Raw genomic sequence first — 18910 nt, forward strand, 5'->3', positions numbered from 1 at the left:
TGTTCTGTGACCTAGTATGTGATATAGTCTGGAGAGTGTTCCATGTGCACTTCAGAAGAATATGTATTCTGCTGCTTTAGGATGAAATGTTCTGAATATATCTGGTAAGTCCACCTGGTCCAATGTCATTCAAAGCAATATTTTCCTTTTCATTTTCTGCTTAGATGATCAGTTCATTGATGTAAGTGGGATTTAAAGTCCCTTACTCTTTATGGTATTATTATCAATCAGGTTCTTTATGTTTGTGATTAATTGTTTTATATATTTGGGGTCTTTCAAGTTGGGGCCATAAATATTTACTATTGTTAGAGATCCCTTAATTATGATATAATGTCTTTGTTCATTTCTTATTACAGTATTTATTTTAAAATCTAGTTTGTCTGATATGTCCTACATGGTAGATGGTTCTCCATCCTCTCACTTTCAATTGGCAGATGTCCTTACATCTATCTAGAGAGTGTGTCTTATAGGGCGCACATAAATGGATCTTGTTTTTTTATCCATTCTGATACCCTATGTCTTTTTATTGGGGATTTAGTCCATTTACATTCAGAGGGATTATTGAAAGGTATGAATTTAGTGCCCCTGTATTACCTGTACAGTTGGTGTTTCTGGCAATGTTCTCTGGTTCTTTGTAGTCTTTGTTGCTTTGGTCTTTTATTTTTTAACTCCACTCAGAGATTTCCCCTTAAAATTTCTTGCATGGCTAATTTAGTGGTCATGAAGTCTTTTAGTTTTTGTTTAGGGAATTATTTATCTTTTCTTCTATTCTGAATGACAGCCTTGCTGGATAACGAATTTCTGGCTGCATGTTTTTCCCATTCGGCACAATGAATATTTCCTGCCACTCCCTTCTGGCCTGCCAAGGTTTAGTGGACAGGTCTGCTGCTAACCTTATTTGTCTACTCTTGTAGGTAAAGAACCTTTTGTCCCTAGCTGCTTCCAGAATTCTCTCTTTACCTTTGTATAGTGCATGTTTCATTATGATATGTTATGGTATTGACCTGTTTTGTTGATTTTGAGGGGAGTTCTCTGTGCCTTTCGGACTTGCATACCTGTTTCCTTCCCACATTAGAGAAATTCTCAGGTATAATTTGTTCAAATAAACCTTCTGTCCCTTTCCCCCTACTTTTCTTCTTCTGGGATTCCTGTGATACGGATATTGTTTTATTTTATAGAATCACTAAGTTCTCAAAGTCTTCCCTTGCTATCTAATACTTTCCTTTCACTCTTCTTTTCAGCTTCATTATTTTCCATAATACTATCTTCTTTTTTTTAAATGACTTTATTTTAATTTAATTTAATTTTTTTAATTTATAGTTTATTGCCAAGTTGGTTTCCATATAACACCCAATACTCTTCCCCACAAGTGCCCTCCTCCATGACCATCACCCCCTTTCCCCTTTCCTCCTCTCTCTACAGCCCTCAGTATTATCTTCTATATCACCACTTCTCTTCTTCTTCAATCCTCATTGTGACTGTATCCTGCTGGTTTTACATCTCAGTTTTAGCATTTTTTAAATTTCAGCCTGAGTAATTTTTAGGTCTTTGGTCTGTGCAGCCAGGGTTTCATTAGTACCTTCCATGCTTTTTTGAAGCCCAGCTAGTAGTCTTATGACTGTTGTTCTAAATTCTTATTCAGATATATTGCTTATATCTATTTGAGCAAGTCTCTGGCTATGATTTCTTCTTGATCTTTCTTTTGGGGAGAATTCTTCTGTCTGGTCATTTTGGCTTAGTTTCTGTCTTTTACATGGTTTAAAAGTTTGTTATGTTTCTGCACCAGAGAGTACTGCTATATTAAAAAGGGATCATACGTGGTCCAGGGCCTGGAACTTCAAGAAGTGTTTTTGGTGTATGTGGTGTGCATTCTGCTGTTGTTTTGGCTTTCTCTTTCCCACTGGTCAGTCCTCTGCAGAGCTCCTCCTTGCTTGCAGTGGGGAGTGTCCAGACCTTTAACTAGGTGTGCTCCTATTTGTTTATTCATGTAAGCCTGGAAAAAAGGTGGGGGGGGGAAGCCTGATCCTCAAAAAAAACAAAAAACAAAAAGACAAAAAGAAAGGGAACAACAAAAAAACCCAGAGAATCAATAAACTATAAGGTTGAGTCCAAAGAAAAAGAAAGGTAAAGAAACAGAAGAAAAAAGAAAGAGAAAAGAATAAAAAGCCTGCTCGAAAAAAGAGAAAAGGAAATGGAAAATAAGCAAGAACCTGTGAGCCTGATTCCAAAAGAAAAAAAAAGAAGAAAGAAAAAAAAGTAAGCCTGATCCTATTTCCACCAGAACTGTAGGTATCATCTTGAAGTTCTTGATTTTCATTGTACTTCATGCATGAGGGGTGCTGACTCGGCTGGTCTTTTGGAGAAGAAGCCCACTTTGTTGGCTCAGAATCAGTATTGCTCCAGTAAATAAATAAATAGGTTGTATTCATTGGTGTTGGTGGGCAAATGGCACTAGCCCAGTCTTTCCTCCCCGATCTGGGTGTCTCACATCCCTCACAGAAATGCAAGGGCAGTCAGCTCACCCTGCAGCATCACAACTCCTGCCATTTTTCTTTGGCACTCAGCTAGGATTCAAAACCAGAAGTATGAAAGTACTGGGCATCGTGAGGATCTGCCACCCCCCTTCTGGAGTAGAACCTCTCCATGCTGTGTCTGAAGTCCTTTGTCCCTGAAAAACAGTCCCACACCTGCACACTATGGTGCAGCACTGCTAAAAGCAGCAAATGTTATATTCCCTCTTTGTGTACCTCTGTCCTCTGCTGATGAAAGGCCTTTTGCTGGTGCCTGCTGCGTCTTTTGTCCTTGGGGAGGCAATATTCCTTCTTCCAAACATATTCCAAGAATGGGAATGTTTTCTCCCAATGCACCCCAAGATCACTACATCATGCTATGCACTCAGGGGTCGGCTCCCTTCTCTCCAGAAGCACTCACCACAACTCTGCTCTGGAGAAAGCCATGCACTTTCAAAACCTCAGGGTTTGAACTCCAAATGCTGTTTGCGAAAACAAAGTACTTCTCACTCCCCAGTCTGTGGCCCAGAGAGGCTTTCCTCCTGTGTGATCTCAGTGCCAACTCTCTCAGGCCCTCTCTCTTTCCTTTGTCTCTCCACAGAAAGGGTTCCCTTCCCTCTGTGTCACTGCCATTTTTCTTTCCCCCATTCACTTCCATGTATCTCACACCCGCCACACCATCTCCCTCCAACTGTGGAATCTTTCTGCCACTCCCAGACCGATTTCCTGGGTGTTCAAATGCTCTGACCTCAATACATTTGTGTTTGATGGACAAGGAAAGCCCAGGGTGCCCCTGCTTCTCTGCCATATTAACTCCTCCGCTATCGTGATTATTTTTGAGAGGATGAGTGGGTGATAAGTCTTCTGAGTCCCTTAATATTCGAAAATGTCTGTTATTTTGTTTTATTTGAAAAGGCTAGTTAGCTTTGGCATAGCATATAGATTCAAAATAAATGTTTTCTTTGAACTTTGAAGTGATTGCTTCATTGTCTTTGGGCATCCACTGTTACTGATGAGAACTGTGATGAAATTCTTACTCTTGTTTCTTAGTAGACACTTGGTTATCTCAGACATTTCAGTATTCATAGCACCAAGATATATCTCCATGTGAGTCATTTTACCTTCACTTTTTCTTCTAGAATTTCAAATAAATGGAATAGTACAATACATACTCTTTGGGGTCTGACTTCTTTCATTCAGCTTAATGGTTTTGAAACTCACTCATGTTTCTGTGCGTATTAATAGTTTATTATTTTTATTGCTGAATAGTAAAGTTAAAATTTTTCTTTTCTCATTTTTGCTAGTATATAGAAATATAATTTTATGTTGAATTTTGGATGACTTTGTATTTAGTGACTATAAAGTCATTAATTCTGATAACTAATATAGATTCTTTTGGATTTTCAACATAAGCAATCCTATCATCTCTAGTGACAGATCCTTTTTTTCAGTACGTATTCCTTTTCATATTGTAAGTTATTTATTTTTGAGAGAGAGAGAGAGAAAGTTAGTGGGGGGGTGTCAGAGAAAGAGGGAGAGAGAGAATCCCAAGCAGGCTCCATATTGCCAGCATGGAGCCTGATGTAGGGCTTGGTCTCCTGAACCATGAGATCATGACCTGAGTCAAAACCAAGAGTTGAACGCTTAACCAACCAAGCCACTCAGGCACCCCTAGTGTTTTTTTTTTTATTTAATCTTATTGTATTTATTTAAACCTACTGTATAATATGGAGTAAAAGTAGAGGTGATGGTAGAGAACATGTTTTCATCATTTTTGATCTCAGAGGGAAATTTTTCAGCATTTATTTCACCTTTAAGTGTGATTTTTGCTGCAGATTCTATGCCTAGTTTGTTAAGTGTCTTTTTGGTTTATATAATTAATTGACTTGATTTTTATCATTTTTTATGTGCCTATTAAAATGGCCATATGATTTTTCTTCCTCTGCTATTGTGGGTGAAGTATATGGTTGATTTCATAATAGTAAATTATTCCTGAAAAGAACCAAACTTGATCATGATATAGTATAATTTATGATATTGTATTGCTTAATTTTTTTTAAATTTAACCCAGTAGTGATATTGGCCTGAAATTTTATTTTCCTTGTAATTTCTTTTTATAAACCAACTGATCTTGGCTTCAAAAAGCAAATTAAGAATTATTATTTCTTTCTGTTTTCTGGAATAGTTTATATAAGATTGATGTTCTTTTTTTCTTAAATGCAAAATTTACCAGTGAACCCATCTGGGTCTAGAGTTTATTTGTGTGTGTATGTGTGTGTGTGTTTGTGCATGCTTTTTCATTAGAGAGTCAATTTATTTACTGAATATAGAGCCAGCCAGATTTTCATATTTCCATATCCTCTTATGACTTTTAAAATATGCATCAAATTTGTGATAATTTCCCCAGCTTTCATCCTGATATTGGTTACTTGTGTCTTCTCTTTCCATTGATCATCTGTCTAGAAGTTAATTAGTTTCATTGGTCCTTTTAAAGAATTAAATTTGAGTTTTCTGAGTATCTCAATGATATATTTTTCTCTGTTTTATTAATTTATTTTCCTATCTTTTTAGTTTATTTCTCCTTTTTGCATGTAATTTCTTTTTTGTTGTTCCTTATTTCTTGAGACAAATGCTAAAATCATTGCATTTCAAAGCCAGAAAATGTTAGTAAAGATGAACAAGGCAAGAGAAACCATACTGTATAGCTAAAAGAAAGAGCTCTGCAGTTCTTTGGATATCTGGGAAATCTAGACTCAGCACTCAGGCTATCTTCTGAGAAGTGGAAATTGAAAATAGAAATAAATAAGGCAGAGTACTAAGCTTTGTGACACTATATAATTTTCATCCTGAAATAGTTCTATTTTATTTTCTTTTTTCTTGACTTTTATGTTTGTTTATATTCAAGTTAGTTAACATTGCTGATAGTAAACCCCATCTTGGCTTCTGGGGTAGAACCCAGTGACCCTTTTGCATTGTTGGTGGGAATGCAAATGCAGTCACTCTGGAACACAGTATGAAGGTTCCTCAAAAAAATTAAAAATAGAACTATCTTATGACACTATATGATTTTTAAAAACACCTCTTTACATTAGTTTCTTTAAAAATTAAGCTGAATAGGGGCACCTGGGTCGCTCAGTCGGTTGAGCACCCGACTTCAGCTCAGATCATCATCTTGCAATTTGTGACTTTAGGCCCATGTCAGGCTCTGTGCTGACAACTCAAAGCCTGGAGCCTACTCAAGATTCTATATCTCCCACTCTCTCTGCTTCTCCCCTGCTCATGCAATGTTTCTTTCTCTTTCTCTTTCTGTCTGTCTGTCTCTCTCTCAGAAATAAACACTAAAAATTTTTTTTAAATTAAACTGGATAAAAACACAATGAATACTGTAATTCCATTTATATAAAATCCTAGAAAATGTTAATTTCTTTATAGTGCCAAAAACAGATCAGTGGTTGCATGGGATGGGGGATAGTGAGGGGAGACAGAAAGGAGAGATTACAAAGGAGCCCAAGGATTGGAAGTGATGGATATGTTCACTGTTTTGATTATGTTGATGATTTGGCAGATATATACATATGTCAATGCTTATAAGATGGTACATTTCAAATATTTACTGTTTACTTAATTTCAGTTACACTTCAATAAAACTGTTTAGAAAATATACCATCATAGAAATAACAGGAACAAAAATGTCACTGCATTGTCATCTTCCTTGTCTGATAAGAAGTTTACTGTAATTTTTATCATTTTTTTCTCTGTATGCAATGTATCTTTTTCCTGACTACCTCCATGTTTTCTATTTGTCTTTTGTTTTCAGTGGATTAAATATAATACACATTGGTGGTATATTAGTACATATTTATACACATGTATAACACAAATACTTGTATATGTATATAATAGTTGATAAATATTCTTGCTTTTCCCTAAGTTTCATGGATATATAATTTGATGTATGTTACTAATTTTGGAAAATTCATAGCTATTACTGCTTCATAATTTTCCCTCCTATTCTCTTTCTTTCTTCTCCTTCTGGCATGCTATTTGGCATATGTTCAATGGTATAAAATTATCCCTTAGGCCTTATATGTTGTGTTCTGTGTTTCAATTTGGGTAAATTCTATTGGCCTATCTATAAATTTACTGGTTCTTTCATTGATATATATACTGATTTGGGTGTTGAAGATTCTTCATCTAATACTGTGGGGGATTTTGTTTCTTGAAATTCCATCTCATTTTTTTCTCTGAGATCCCATCTCTTTGCTGAAATTTCCTACTGATGACATAAGTTTTCACCTTTTCCTTTAGAATTTTTACATGATAATCACAGTTATTTTTATGTCTTTATTAGACAACTCTAACATGCCTATTATATCTGTCTCTGGTTCTGTTTGTAGTTTTTTTTTTTAATTTCTTAAACGTTTATTTATTTTTGAGAGAGAAAAACACAGAGCACAAGTCGGGGAGGGGCAGAGAGAGAGGGAGACAGAATCTGAAGCAGACTCCAGGCTCTGAGCTGTTCTCACAGAGCCCAATGCAGGGCTCAGTCTCAAGGAACTGTGAGATTATGACCTGAGATGAAGTTGGACGCTTAACCAACTGAGTCACCCAGGCACCCCCAGTTTACAGCTTTATTTCTTAACAGTATGTTTATTTCTTAATGTTTCGTTTTCCCCACAATTTTGTGTTGAAAGTCATGCATCTTGTTTTGGACATTGGAAACAGAAGTAAATAGATTTTATGTCTTTAAAATGGTATGCCTTCCCTTCAGCTATGTATTTAGTGTTGGAGTTTGAGTTAATCTAGTGATGATTTGGCTTGGATTCGCAGTTCATGCCCTGCTCATTGCATGACATGTTTTATATTTCTCTACCAATATCTTTTGTTTAGGGTGGGGGCTGGTTTTCCTTAGCCTTTTTCTCTCTGACTGCCCCACCCTTAGCTTTAGGTCTTCCAACTGCACTATGCCACAAAGATCTGTGCTTGTGCTCCTGCAGTATTCCACTGTTACTTGTGACTTGATGCTTGTTAACTTAGTGGTGGGGAGCAGAGGGAACATTCTCTGTTCTGATTCAGCTTTAGTCCTAGGTACGCCCTGTGCCCTTGGGTCTTAGAAATGTGACCTTAGAGGTCTAGCCTTTTCACCATTTGTAGTTCTGTGTTTAGGACATATTTCTGCCTCTCTTCCTCAGGGAAGAGGGATTTTTTTTTTTTTTTTTTTTAGTTCTCTTCATTGTGGGTTTGTGCCAGTGTGTAAAGGTGACAGTGTTTGTTGCCTCCCTACTCCTGCAGAATGATGCTATCTTTTTTTTCCATAGGAGAGATAAGGGAGAAGGTCATGGCTGGTTTTTACCTTTTCACAGTAGCTGCTATTCTCTTCCTCTAAGTCTGCACCATGAGGCATGCTTTTTCAGGACTCTAACCTGTTTTTTGGTGTGCCCAGTAGAGTCTGGAGAAAAGCCTGCAACAGGGCGTGAGCTCCTCCTATATATGTCTCCCTGGGCTTTCACATTCTCTTGTAAGCCCACATTCAACACCCCCCATTTTGCTAACTTGCATAAAAAATTTTTACTGTTATATGGCTGTGTTTGCCATAGGTAAGCAACTGCCATCTTTCCTGTGGACACCTGTCTCTCCTCAGATTTTAGACTACTTGGTTTTCCTGTGATCTCAGTTCTCTGAAGGGTCCAAGAAAATTTTGATCTTGCATTTTGGCTGTTTGTTGTATTATAAGGATTGGAGAAGTGCTCCTTGTGGCTTTCTGCATCCTACGCAGGCACCAGAAGTCTCTTAACTGTTTTTATTTAATCTTTGTATTGATTTCTCAGAATTCTTTGCTTATTCCAGATACATATTCTTTGTCAGACATTAGTATTAAGAATGTTTACTCACATTTTGTGGCTTGTGTTTGTAGTTTCTTAATTTTTTCTCTTCATGTGTAGAATTTCAAAATTTAATAAATTCCAATTTTTATTTTTTTCTTTTATGTTTAGAGTTCACAATGTCTCATCTACATATTTTTATCTATTATAAGTTCCTGAAGATATTCTTCAATATTTTCTTTTACAAGTGCTACTATACTTTTTGCTTATATGCATAGGCTTATCCATCTTAAATTTTTTTTCTGTTTATTTATTTTTGAGAGAAAGAGAGCAGGGGAAGGGCAGAGAGAAAGGGAGACACAGAATCTGAAGCAGTCTCCAGGCTTTGAGCTGTCAGCACCGAGCCTAATGCTGGGCTCAAACTCATGAACCATGAGATCATGACCTGAGCTCAAGTCAGACACTTAGAAGACTGAGCCACTCAGGTGCCATTTATCCATCTTAAATTAATTTTTGTTTGTAGTACAAGGAAAAGATTGAGATTTGTTTTTCCCATTTATCCAGTTCTAGTACCATTTACTGAAAAGACTTTCCTTTGCGCATCAAATTGCTTTAATACTTTTTACCTAAATTAATTGACCACCTATATATACTGAATTCTCTTTTCAGTTCCACTGGACTATTCTTTTTGTCCTTACACCAATTCTGTATTGTTTTCATTTCTGTAAGATTTCATTGTAGCTTTATTGTAAGTTTTGAAATCAAAAGAATGAGACCTCCTATTTTGTTCTTTTCAGAATTGTTTTTATATACCAGGTATTTTGTATTTCTTTACACATTTTATTTAAAAATTTTTAAATGTTTATTTATGTTTGAGAGAGAAAGAGAGACAGTGCATTAGTGCGGGAGGGGCAGAGAGCGACAGAGACAGAATCTGAAGCAGGCTCCAGGCTTTGAACTGTCAGCACAGAGCCTAATGCAGGTCTTGAACCCACAAACTATGAGATCATGAGCTGAGCCAAAGTCTGACACTTAAACAACTGAGCCACCCAGGCACCCCTATTTTTTTTACACATTTTAGAATGGACTTTTCAATTTCTATGAACAAAGATTACTAGAATTAGCCTACATATCAATTAAGGGATAATTGACATGTTAACAATATTGAATCTTTCAATTAATGAACATAGTATGTCTTTCCACTTATTTGGATTTTATTTAATTTCTTATAGCAGCGTTTGGTAGTTTATACTATAGAAGATTATATATTTTATACTTTTTAATTTAAATTAATTTTTATTCCATTTTCCATTTTCCAAATGTTTCTTGCTAGTATTTAAAAAGACAACTGAGGGGCGCCTGGGTGGCTCAGTCGGCTAAGTCTCCGACTTCGGCTCAGGTCAGATCTCACGTTCGTGGGTTCGAGCCCCGCGTCAGGCTCTGTGCTGACAGCTAGCTCAGAGCCTGGAGCCTGCTTCCAGTTCTGTGTCTCCTTCTCTCTCTGCCCCTCCCCCTCTCATGCTCAGTCTCTCTCTGTATCAAAAATAAATAAAACATGAAAAAAAATTAAAAAAAAATAAATACATAAAAAGACAACTGATTGTTTTATTTTGACCTTGTACCCTGTGACCTTTCTAAACTCACATAATAATTTTAGTAGTCTAAGTGAAATCCTAAGATTTTCTGTGTAAAAAATGAAGTCATTTATAAATGACAGCAGTTTAACTTTTTCCTTTTAAATATTTATGGACTTTTGATTTTGCCTAAGTTAAAAACTTGGCTGCATACAATTGTAATTGGATTTATTAGATACAGTTTGTATACAATAAAATTCATCAGTTTGGGAGCGCCTGGGTGGCTCTTTCAGTTAAGCATGAGACTCTTGATTTCAGCTCAGGCCATGATCTCAGAGTTCCTGAGATGAGCCCCTCTGTCCTGATAGCACAGAGTCTGCTTGGGACTCTCTCTCTGCCCCTCCCTTGCTAAAGTGTACATAGACACACATGTACATACCTTCTCCCTCTCAAAATAAACTTTTGAAAATATTCATCAACCTTAAAGTATAATTAAAAGATTTTACCAAATGCATAAAATCATATAATCACCATCAAAATCATGATATAAAATTTTCTGTCACTCCCAAATCCCCTCAAACCCATTTTCAGCCAATTCTCTGCCCTATCTTGGCCTCTGAGAACCATTTATCTGTAATTCTATCACTTAATTTTGCCTTTTTCTTAATATTATATAGAAGGTTTATACATGTAGTGTTTTATCATATTTTACTAATACATATTTTATTAAATAATTTTTAAAGTATATTTATTTATTTTGAGAGACAGAACAAGCAGGGGAGGGGCAGAAGGAGAGGGAGAGAGAGAATCCCAAGCATGTAATGTCAGTGCAGAGCCTGATGTGGGGGTTGAACTCATAAACCATGAGATCATGACCTCAGCCAAAACCAAGAGTTGGACGTTTAACTGACTGAGCCACCTAGGCATCTCTTACTAATACATATTGTATAACCCACAAAATTCAATATTGTAATTTTTGCTTTAAACCATTAGTTGTCTTTTAAATAAAAGGAAGAATAAGAACTAGAGCTTTTTCTATTTACACATATTTCTGCTATCTTCATTCCTTTCTGTATACCTGAGTTTTCATCTTGTTTATTTTCCTTCAGCCTAAAAATATTCTTTTAGTGTGGAATTTCGGATTACAAGGTTTTTTTTTCTTTAATAGTTAAGTATCTTCATAGTTAAATAACTTTAGAGATATTCTATTGGTTTTGGCCTACATTATTTTTGATGAGGAGTCATCTGTTATTTGTATTATTACTTTCCTATAATCTATAATATACTTCTCTTTTTCTCTCTCTTTCTACCCCCAATCCACAGCCCCAGCAGAGGATGCTTTCAAAATCATTTTTTTAAAAAATCGACATAAGTATTTGACTTAGATGGGTCTAGGTGTGGTTTTATTTCTACTTATTTTGTGTAGGTTTCTGAAATTCTTGAATCTATAAGTTGATGTTACCCTAAATTTGGGGAAACTTCAGCCATTTTACAAATAAATTTTCTGCCCCAGTCCTTTTCTTTATCTCTTGGGACCCCAGTGATATGTAAGGTATCTTGATATTGTCCTGTAATTCACTGAGATTTGTCCCTATACCCTTTTTAAAAATTTTTTTGTTTTCTTTCTTTGTTGTTATTGTTCTCTACATTAGATAATTTCTATAGCTTTGCTTTTATTGGTTCGTTATTGCTGAAAAACAAATTACTCCAAATTTTACTGACTTAAAACAGCAATCTCATTTATCTCCCACAGTTTCTATGAATTCAGAATTCTGAGTTATTTGAAATTCTGAATGGTTTGTGGTTTAGCTCAAGTATCTTATGAAGTTTTAGTCAGATGTTGCCTGGGGGTGTAATCATTTGAAGGTTTGATTAGGGCTGAGGAATTTACTTCCATGATGGCTGACTCACATGGTTGGTAAGTTGGTTCCCCTCCACATCACTATTTCCATGCAGCTTTTGAGAATCCTCATGCGATGGATGTTGGCTTCCCTTGGAATGAGCATTCTTGGAGATCAAGGCAGAATCTGTATTGTTCTTATGACTATGGAAGTTACACACCTTGACTTCTACCATGTTCTATTTGTCACAAAGGTCAACCCTAATTCATTGTGGTAGGTGAACTCAGAAAGGCATGATTATCAGATGATTAGTGGGGACTGTCTTGGAATTTAGATACCATATTCTGTCTTCATGTTCACCTATTCTTTCCTCTCCAATCTGAACTCTTCTTTAAGTTCTTTGAGCAATTTTTTTTTCAAATTTCAGATAGTTTGCCCATTCAGTTTTTCTATTTCCAATTTTTTCTTTTGAATAATTTCCATTTCTCTGGTAGTATTACCCAACTGTACACTTGTGGACACCTTTTTAAAAAAATTATTTGAACATATTTATAATAGCTGTTTTAAATTCTTTGACTATGAATATCAGTCTATCAGTCATCTTGGTGTTAGTTTCTATTGACTGATTTTTCTTTTGACTGTGTTTCAAATTTTTCTACAGCTTGGCATATCTAGTATCTTTGTTTTAATTGTATAGTAGATGGTCAGTGATTCCTTGCAGAGATTCTGGATTCTGCTATCTTTTTCCTAAAGAGTCATTTTTTTCTTTCTTGTAACACACAGTTAAACTTGGTCAAACTCATTCACCAAACCATGTCTCTCCTATGGTGAGGAACAGCTAAAATTTTTTCTCAGCTTTCAACCTTCCAGCACTTGCTTTGTGTTTGCTGCTATGTTGCTTGGAATTTCCCACACATATGCATAGTTCGGAGATTAGCTTAGTATTTGAGTACAGTTTATATGTAGATTTTTGGATTCCTTCACTGTGCTCCCTTCTTTCTGGAATTTCTTTCACAATTTCTACCTTCTCAGCCAGCCCTGAATTCTGTTTTCTAACACATCAAGCTACTGAAGTTGTGTTCCCTGAGTCCTCAGGGAAATGCTAAATAAAAGTGCACCTAATTCAGAAAATTTTCTTTTTTGGGTTACATTAGTTTCAGTTTTCTGATTTTGGTAGGTCTTTTGCACATTTAAGTAACTCTTTTTATATTTAATCCAGAGATTATAATTGTTATATATAGAGGATTAGTCATACCAGCTACTGTGTCATACCAGAATGGAACATTAGCCATGCATATATGAGTGAGACAAAAAAAAAAAAAGGGTAATTGGAAGCTTTAGGTCTTTAAGCCTGTTGAATGATAGGCTTCACTGTAAGGTGTTGAGAAAATTCAGGATGTTTTGTTGTGGGGGAGTATCCTAATTGTCAGTATCCATACATCCTTCTCTCCTTGGATTGTTTAGTTTTCTCAGTGAGGAATCCTTTAATTTCCTGTGTGACTGGGCATATGAGAGACACATGCCTATTTGTCAGCATTTGGGGAGTCTGATGGACCTGGAAGTCTCACATTTTATTATGTAGACTTTCATGAATCCCTCTGTTTTCAATATAGTCTGGGCTGTACCTTGTAATGTAAGACACATTTCATTGTTTATTCAACATTTCCAAAGATTAAGTCTCCTCTCTTTTCCAAGGGTTTAGAAAGGAAAGTGTGTTTTTTTGGCAGTGAATGGTAGAAGAAGAAATATAGGGGCCTAAGAACTTATAAAAGTGTTCAATGAATGTGTTATTTTCTGCCCTAACTTCAGAAAGACCTGGTACTCAGTTCCTAAGCATTTCTGGAATTCTGTGGTAAGAATTAGATTTCTGTTGGCTTTTCCCATTACAAATCTGTGTTTTGAGTATACCTAGTCTTCTAAGTCAGTTATTATTTGTCCATCTGTTCTTAGATTCGGAGATTTAGTGATATTATTTCTCCCTTTCTTTTTATGGACATCTGCCTTTATTCTTTTTCTGGTCATCTTAGATGACATTTTGTAAGGAGTGAAGATAAATCATATGGATTCAATCCTTTTCCACATGTTTTAAAATAATACTTATTTTCATCTTCTGTTTTTAAATAAACATAAACTGATTCATTAAACCAGACACCCTCTTTTGAACCGTCAATTGATAGTACTTTTACAAAAGTCAGTTTTGAAAAGCATAGGTATCAAATGACTAAAGTAGCATTGAATGTAAATATCAATTCTACAATCTCCTCTGCGCCATGAAATGGTATTTCTCCAGCTATTGTTCCCCAGAATAGCAGAAGTAAAAAGACTTCTCATCTCTTGCAATGTAATATGCTTGCTTAGGACTTACGTTGTAAAAGAATTGCTCACAACAGACAAGTATGTACATGTAGTCCTGCCACTTCAGAACCTGCCTCTGAGAGGTGTGAATAAAAATGGCCTAGCAACTACTTCATCCTCTTCCTCCACCAGACAGTGGAAGCCAAGGGACACTTACTTGCTTTGTGTATGAACTTGATTTTATAACATGAAGATTACTGAATCCATTCTTAGAAAAGTAGCATCATGTGAACATTTGCAGTCTGAAAATCACACTGAATTTGTATGAATGTACATATACTTGCTGTTTTTAGGCCATTTGTAAATTGAGCATATGCTCATCTTCATAAAATTACCTGTGAGGAATAGTTTTTATATTTACTTTTTTCATTTCTGATCAACTAAGGATCATATTCCTATCACTATTTGGCTGTTTTTTGGTAGTATACCAATTTAGCATGAAAGCTTTAATTAAGATCCAGAAATAAATCAATTAATTAGAGGAGAATATTGGACTGTCTTTCTGGTGTTACCAGAAATGGGAACACATGAGTAGAGTTTAGCACATGTTGGAGGAAAGGAAAAAAAAAAAAAAAAAGGTAATAATACTGAAAGTAACACCTGTGAAAGAAGGTCAAAGAAAGGGCCTCAGAGTTATTTAGTCAGAAATAGGTGTGATGTAATAACTATTTTTACATACAAAGATTTATTACAGAATATGACTGATTGTTGTTTATCTTTGCTGAAATCCAGAAAGAAACAAGTTCAAGGGTAGAAATTTAACCAGGACTTGGAAGACTATCCTGAAGCCTGGCAGACCGCCAGTAGAATGCCTGTGATGGGGCACATCTCATGGGAAGAGGAAAGTGCTTTAAATGTAGTGATCTTCTCTGTCATGAGTGGGGACAGGTCCTGCCTTAAGGCTTGCACAGGGCCCTTCCAGACCTGTAATTCTCTGGGTCATTTCTGTTCTAGCCTTCAGGGTTGGGAGTGAACTAAACAAGACAAACACCTGCCCTTTCAGGAGCTCCAGTGGCGCTAAAGGAGGCAGTGCTGGTGGCAGCACCGTAGCATCTTTTCCATCTGAAGACTTCTCTCAAAGGTGAGTCAGGTCAGTGTGGACCCAGGTGCGTCCTTATCCTCCAGCTTTCACTGGGGCCAGGCACAGGAGCCTTGGGAGATCGGCGACCGCAGGGCACCCTTCCCAGCCACCGCTATAAGCGTTGACAGAGGGACGCACAGGGGATGGCTAGTTAGCTGGTGCTAGGTGGGAGGGACTCGCCACCGGGACGCGCTCAGAGAGAGATGAGTGGCGCCAACAGTCAGGTCGCTTTCTCACCCTTCTGCTACGTGGTCCAGACCCCCTGGGCTCCCAGAGAGCGCTGGGCGCCCGCCACTCCTGTAGCGAGCTTCCCACTGCGCGCGGTCCCTTCCAGGCGCCCGGCTCCCGCGGGAGGGCGCGTGGGATGATGCTCTGGTCCTCGTGCTTTCCCCAAGCTCCTGCATCCGGAGCCGCCCTAGCCGGCACCGCCGCAGCCACAGCCTGGGAGGGAGAAAAGAAAAAAAGGGAGGGGGCTGGAAAGGCTCGGCGGAGGGAGGAGAGGAGGTGGGGAGGAGGGAGCGAAGGGGGAGGGAATCTCTCTCGTTTGCAGTGCCTCCGCCTCTCCTCTCCGGCTGGCGGCGACCGGGTTCTCCCTCCACACCCTCTCCCAGTTCCTGGCCCCCTTCTCCACCCACCCTCCGTACCTCCCTCCCTCCCGGGCGTGCCGGAGAAGAGCCGCAGCCTGCGCGCGGCCCAGGGCGCCGGGGGAGGCGGCGGCGGCGGCGGTGGGTGTGTGCGTGTGTGTGAAGGACGCCACCTCTTGCTCCTGCTTTCGCAGGCGGCGGCGGGCGGCGGGGCTTCTCGCTCCTGCAGCGGCGGCGACAGCGGTGGCGGCTTCCGGAGTCCCGCCGCGAAGATGCTCAAAGTCACGGTGCCCTCGTGCTCCGCCTCGTCCTGCTCTTCGGTCACCGCCAGTGTGGCCCCGGGAGCCGGGAGCCTCGTCCCGGACTACTGGATCGAAGGTTCCAACAGGGATGCTTTGAGCGATTTCTTCGAGGTGGAGTCGGAGCTGGGACGGTAAGGCGGGGGGCGCCCTGGACCTGGTGGAGCCCCGCGTCCTGCGCGCGAGCTCGGGCTTCTGGGGAAGCCCGCGGCGCGCTCCGGGGGCTGTCCCTTTCTTTCGGAGGAACAGCTCCGGGATACGCCGGATCCAGCCCCCCCACCCCCCCGGCCCTTTGATTTCTCCTTGCCTTGTATCTAGGAGAGAGCTAAGCACCTTCAAGTTGGAGTCGGGGTCTCTCTTGGAGCGCCCAGGCCGGTGCAGCTGCTAGCAGCAGCCTGACTCTCTCCCGCCCTCTCTCCCTCCTCCTCGCCGGCTGCCACTTCCCTTGGGTGACAGCTCCCACCACACGTGGGCCCTGCTTTCCCGATTGGTGTCTTCGCTCACGATTATAGCTTGTCAGAGGGTCTTGTTTGTCTAGTTATCTTTTTGGGATGGGGGGAGGGTGCTCCTCCAAACCATGACAGAATTATTAAATTAGATTCTTCCTCTTTCCTATCATCCAACTCTCCAAAGCAAGTGGCACTAGAAATTAAACTTAAATACTAGCTTCCCTGCAGAGTCTGCTCAGGAGTGAAGGGGGGAATGAATCATTTCAGAGAGTTGAAGGCAGTATAATGAACTAGTGTGGCTTTAAAGAAAAAGCAGCGCATGAGGTCCAGGCAGTGGTAATTAGAAGAGTTCTGCTGCTCTTCTTTCATGCTGGAGTGATTTATTTAAATTATGTATGCAGAAAGCCATCTCTCTGGGGTTGCAGAAATGTCCCTCATACCTCTTCTGAAGATCCAAACAGGTAGAGAGAGCGTTTTGCCAATGTGATGATGCCATATGTTCTCATGTTTTTATCCATTGGAAATTGTTTTTTCCTTCCCCTCTTCCGTTTTTCCCCCCCTTGCCTTTCTGCTATCTGTAGGTAAGGAGAATTCTTTTCAACACTCATTTTAGATCCAGGCCTTTTATGATAGGGAATCTGAAAATATAATTTCAAGTGTTGACAAGTTGGAGCTTCTGTATTTAATATTTCTCTGCAATTTCATTTTCTATTCTCTTTCTGTTGGAAAGAGTTCAGCTAAGAGCTCTCTTTTAAAAATGCCATTGGAGATCACAGTGCAGGATTATGATGTTTGTACTTGGTGGGAAGGTGTAAGGATTACCTGCCCCACGCCCAAATTGCCCCTACTATTAGTGGCATATTAGTGGAATACAGAAGTTGTGTAAGAAAGGCAAAACTTCAGAATGGAAATCTGATTGTCATTGTTTAAAAATGTTCCAAAATACTTGGATACTGAATAGTATATACATAAATACCCTACTTTGATTGAAATTTCCGTTGTTCATCTGAAGATATGCTGTTTTGTGCATTCATTAGTAGTTGGAAGTGAAGTGTCTCCTTTCAGATTTGAATCTTACTATAATTGTGTGATAAGTTGCAGTGGAGCAGTGTAAATTTCTGATTTAAGAGATAATTTACTTACAATTGTTTACTTGGTGTTTTAGAAACTGCCACCTAGTAGAGGAAGTGCCTGCTGGTGCTAAAGGGACTGCCCCACCGCCAAATCTAACTGCTTTCTGAATAAATTTACGACAGAGGCCTCTAATTGACTCGGACTTATCATTAGCACATGCTGTCTTTATGAATAAGCTTTGCCATCAGGAAACTCAAGAAACTTCCTTAATTTGAGGAATGGAAAAGTGATTAGAAAAAAGAAATTAACTGCCAAGTGTATCTGTATATGGGAAGGTAGACTTCATAGGGAAAACCTAAGGAACTTGAGGCTTATTTAAAAAAAAAAGCTTTGTGTTATATTTGCAGTAAAATTTGGAAGACAAATATAAATCAGTTATATATTGCTAAGATTCTCACTCTGCTATCCAATTGTTTGATTACCTTGAAAATCATAGAATTAAAATATTTTGACAGAACTAAAAATTCTTTCTTTTGGTGCTTTTCAGTAGTCCTGTTTATTGGGTAAATGCTCTGTAGCTGGCACTATGGGCGAGATGCATGCTTATTCCATTTGGCTGAGACTTTGAGAAATGTTACTTCATGATCAAAGTTATTTTTTTCAACAATATAAACCTAAACCATAAAGCAACTAATGTTACAGATATAATTACTAACATTCTATATAGCCAGAGAATGCAACAGAATTATAATTGTAGGTATTGACTGACAAGGTCTCTTCCTCTACTCATGATAAAATTGAGACTCAGTCCGTTGGTTTCAAGCCTGCCTTTATTCTCTTAACTCCCAGTCTTGGGCCAAATCTGCCTGTCATCCGTGACTCTAAAGACAAAACATTTAATTCATTAGTAACACAGTTGTCATTAAGATGCTAGGGGAACAAAGACCTTGTTGTTGTGAGGCAGTATTTTGGTTAGTTCTAGGGTGTAGACAGTCCACACTAGATTACGTTCATTTGTGAATAGTCATTCCTCTGTTAAAATTATCTGTTATAAGCTGGTGAGTCCTGAAGTAAGGTTGAACATGTGACTCTTAGGGAAACACACTCTGAGGATATATTTGGAAATTTTAGGGAGCTCAATGAAAGCCATGGAGCCCCTGGATAGTGCTGGCAACACTGTTTCACAGGTAGCCTAAGGCCTTGAGATAGCTCCTTTTATTTTATTTTATTTTATTTTACTTTACTTTACTTTACTTTATTCTCTATATATACAGATATATGTGGATAAGGGTGAGGGGTAGGGGTAAGAAGAATTTTTAAG

At 38.5% G+C, this 18910-nt stretch overlaps 1 protein-coding gene and 1 long non-coding RNA gene across 3 annotated transcripts in view; one reads left to right on the forward strand and one right to left on the reverse strand.

Annotated features, from left to right (window-relative positions):
* The window catches only part of LOC115294721, a 55975-nt gene extending 44051 nt beyond the window's left edge, over positions 1-11924 (reverse strand). The window contains exon 1 of the long non-coding RNA XR_003910086.1: positions 11818-11924. This is a non-coding gene — a long non-coding RNA (uncharacterized LOC115294721). The remainder of the gene's footprint in view (positions 1-11817) is intronic.
* Positions 11925-15747: 3823 nt separating this feature from the next.
* The window catches only part of CAMK4 (calcium/calmodulin dependent protein kinase IV), a 209398-nt gene continuing 206235 nt past the window's right edge, over positions 15748-18910 (forward strand). The window contains exon 1 of one of the 2 annotated variants that reach the window (XM_029942690.1): positions 15748-16200. In XM_029942690.1, coding sequence (XP_029798550.1) covers positions 16040-16200 — 161 coding nt within the window. In that variant the 5' untranslated portion in view covers positions 15748-16039. The remainder of the gene's footprint in view (positions 16201-18910) is intronic. The other variant, XM_029942691.1, reaches the window with a different exon arrangement.

The sequence above is a fragment of the Suricata suricatta genome, chromosome 6 (genome assembly GCF_006229205.1).
Source record: "Suricata suricatta isolate VVHF042 chromosome 6, meerkat_22Aug2017_6uvM2_HiC, whole genome shotgun sequence".
Taxonomy (NCBI): domain Eukaryota; kingdom Metazoa; phylum Chordata; class Mammalia; order Carnivora; family Herpestidae; genus Suricata; species Suricata suricatta.